Genomic DNA, 695 nt, shown 5'->3' on the forward strand with positions numbered 1-695 from the left:
TTTTATGCTGGGAATACTAAGTTTATTAGAAAACAAACAATATGACATAGGTAGGAGTTAGAATTGGGTCCGGAGGGGGTGAAATTCTTCATCAGTAGTTAGTCTGAAAAGGTATCTTCAGTGGCTACTCCAAGCTAGTTTGAACAGATGAGAAATGGGCTTTTCAAGAAAAAGCATGTTGTTCTGCCATGAAGCCAAGGGACAGCAGGGTAGACCAGCTGTCTACTGGGTAACCTAGTGATAACGCGCTGCTCAGCAGCAGGAGGTCCTGCAGGTGCTGCGGCAGGCGGCAGGCTGGCAGCAGGGGGGGCGGCAGCAGGGAGCCTGCACAGAGATGGGCTGGCAGCGGGTGGAGGCCCAGCAGCAGGGGCGGCAGACCACGGCCGTGCAGGACGTGGGGCAGCAGAAGATGGGGCAGCAGCAGCCGTCCTGCCCGGAGCATGGGTCGCAGCAGACGGGGCGCCGGCAGGGCTCGCAGATGGGGCGTGTGCAGCGGGGCACGCAGGTCACGGGGCGGCACACGGTGGTCTGGTGAGACACGGGGAGACAGCAGCCGGGGTCGCGGTAGCAGCCTGCCCCACAGCTCAGGGAGGAGAAGCCGGAGCCGCAACAGGAGTCGATCATGGTGGTGTCTGGAGCTGGGCTGGGTTGGGCTGGTGAGAGGATTTGGGTGTTCTTGGATGTGAATGTCTTCC

At 59.7% G+C, this 695-nt stretch overlaps 1 protein-coding gene across 1 annotated transcript; it reads right to left on the reverse strand.

Moving 5' to 3' along the window:
* Positions 1-695, reverse strand: LOC118911143 (keratin-associated protein 2-1-like). The gene has a single exon (XM_036882845.2). It carries the CDS (start codon positions 622-624, stop codon positions 253-255), a length of 372 nt encoding a protein of 123 aa, XP_036738740.2. The 5' UTR covers positions 625-695; the 3' UTR covers positions 1-252.

The sequence above is a fragment of the Manis pentadactyla genome, chromosome 4 (assembly GCF_030020395.1).
Source record: "Manis pentadactyla isolate mManPen7 chromosome 4, mManPen7.hap1, whole genome shotgun sequence".
NCBI lineage: Eukaryota > Metazoa > Chordata > Mammalia > Pholidota > Manidae > Manis > Manis pentadactyla.

What these genes read in the sequence shown, in the direction of transcription:
- LOC118911143 (XM_036882845.2), bottom strand. Translation starts at nt 624, where the DNA reads ATGATCGACTCCTGTTGCGGCTCCGGCTTCTCCTCCCTGAGCTGTGGG.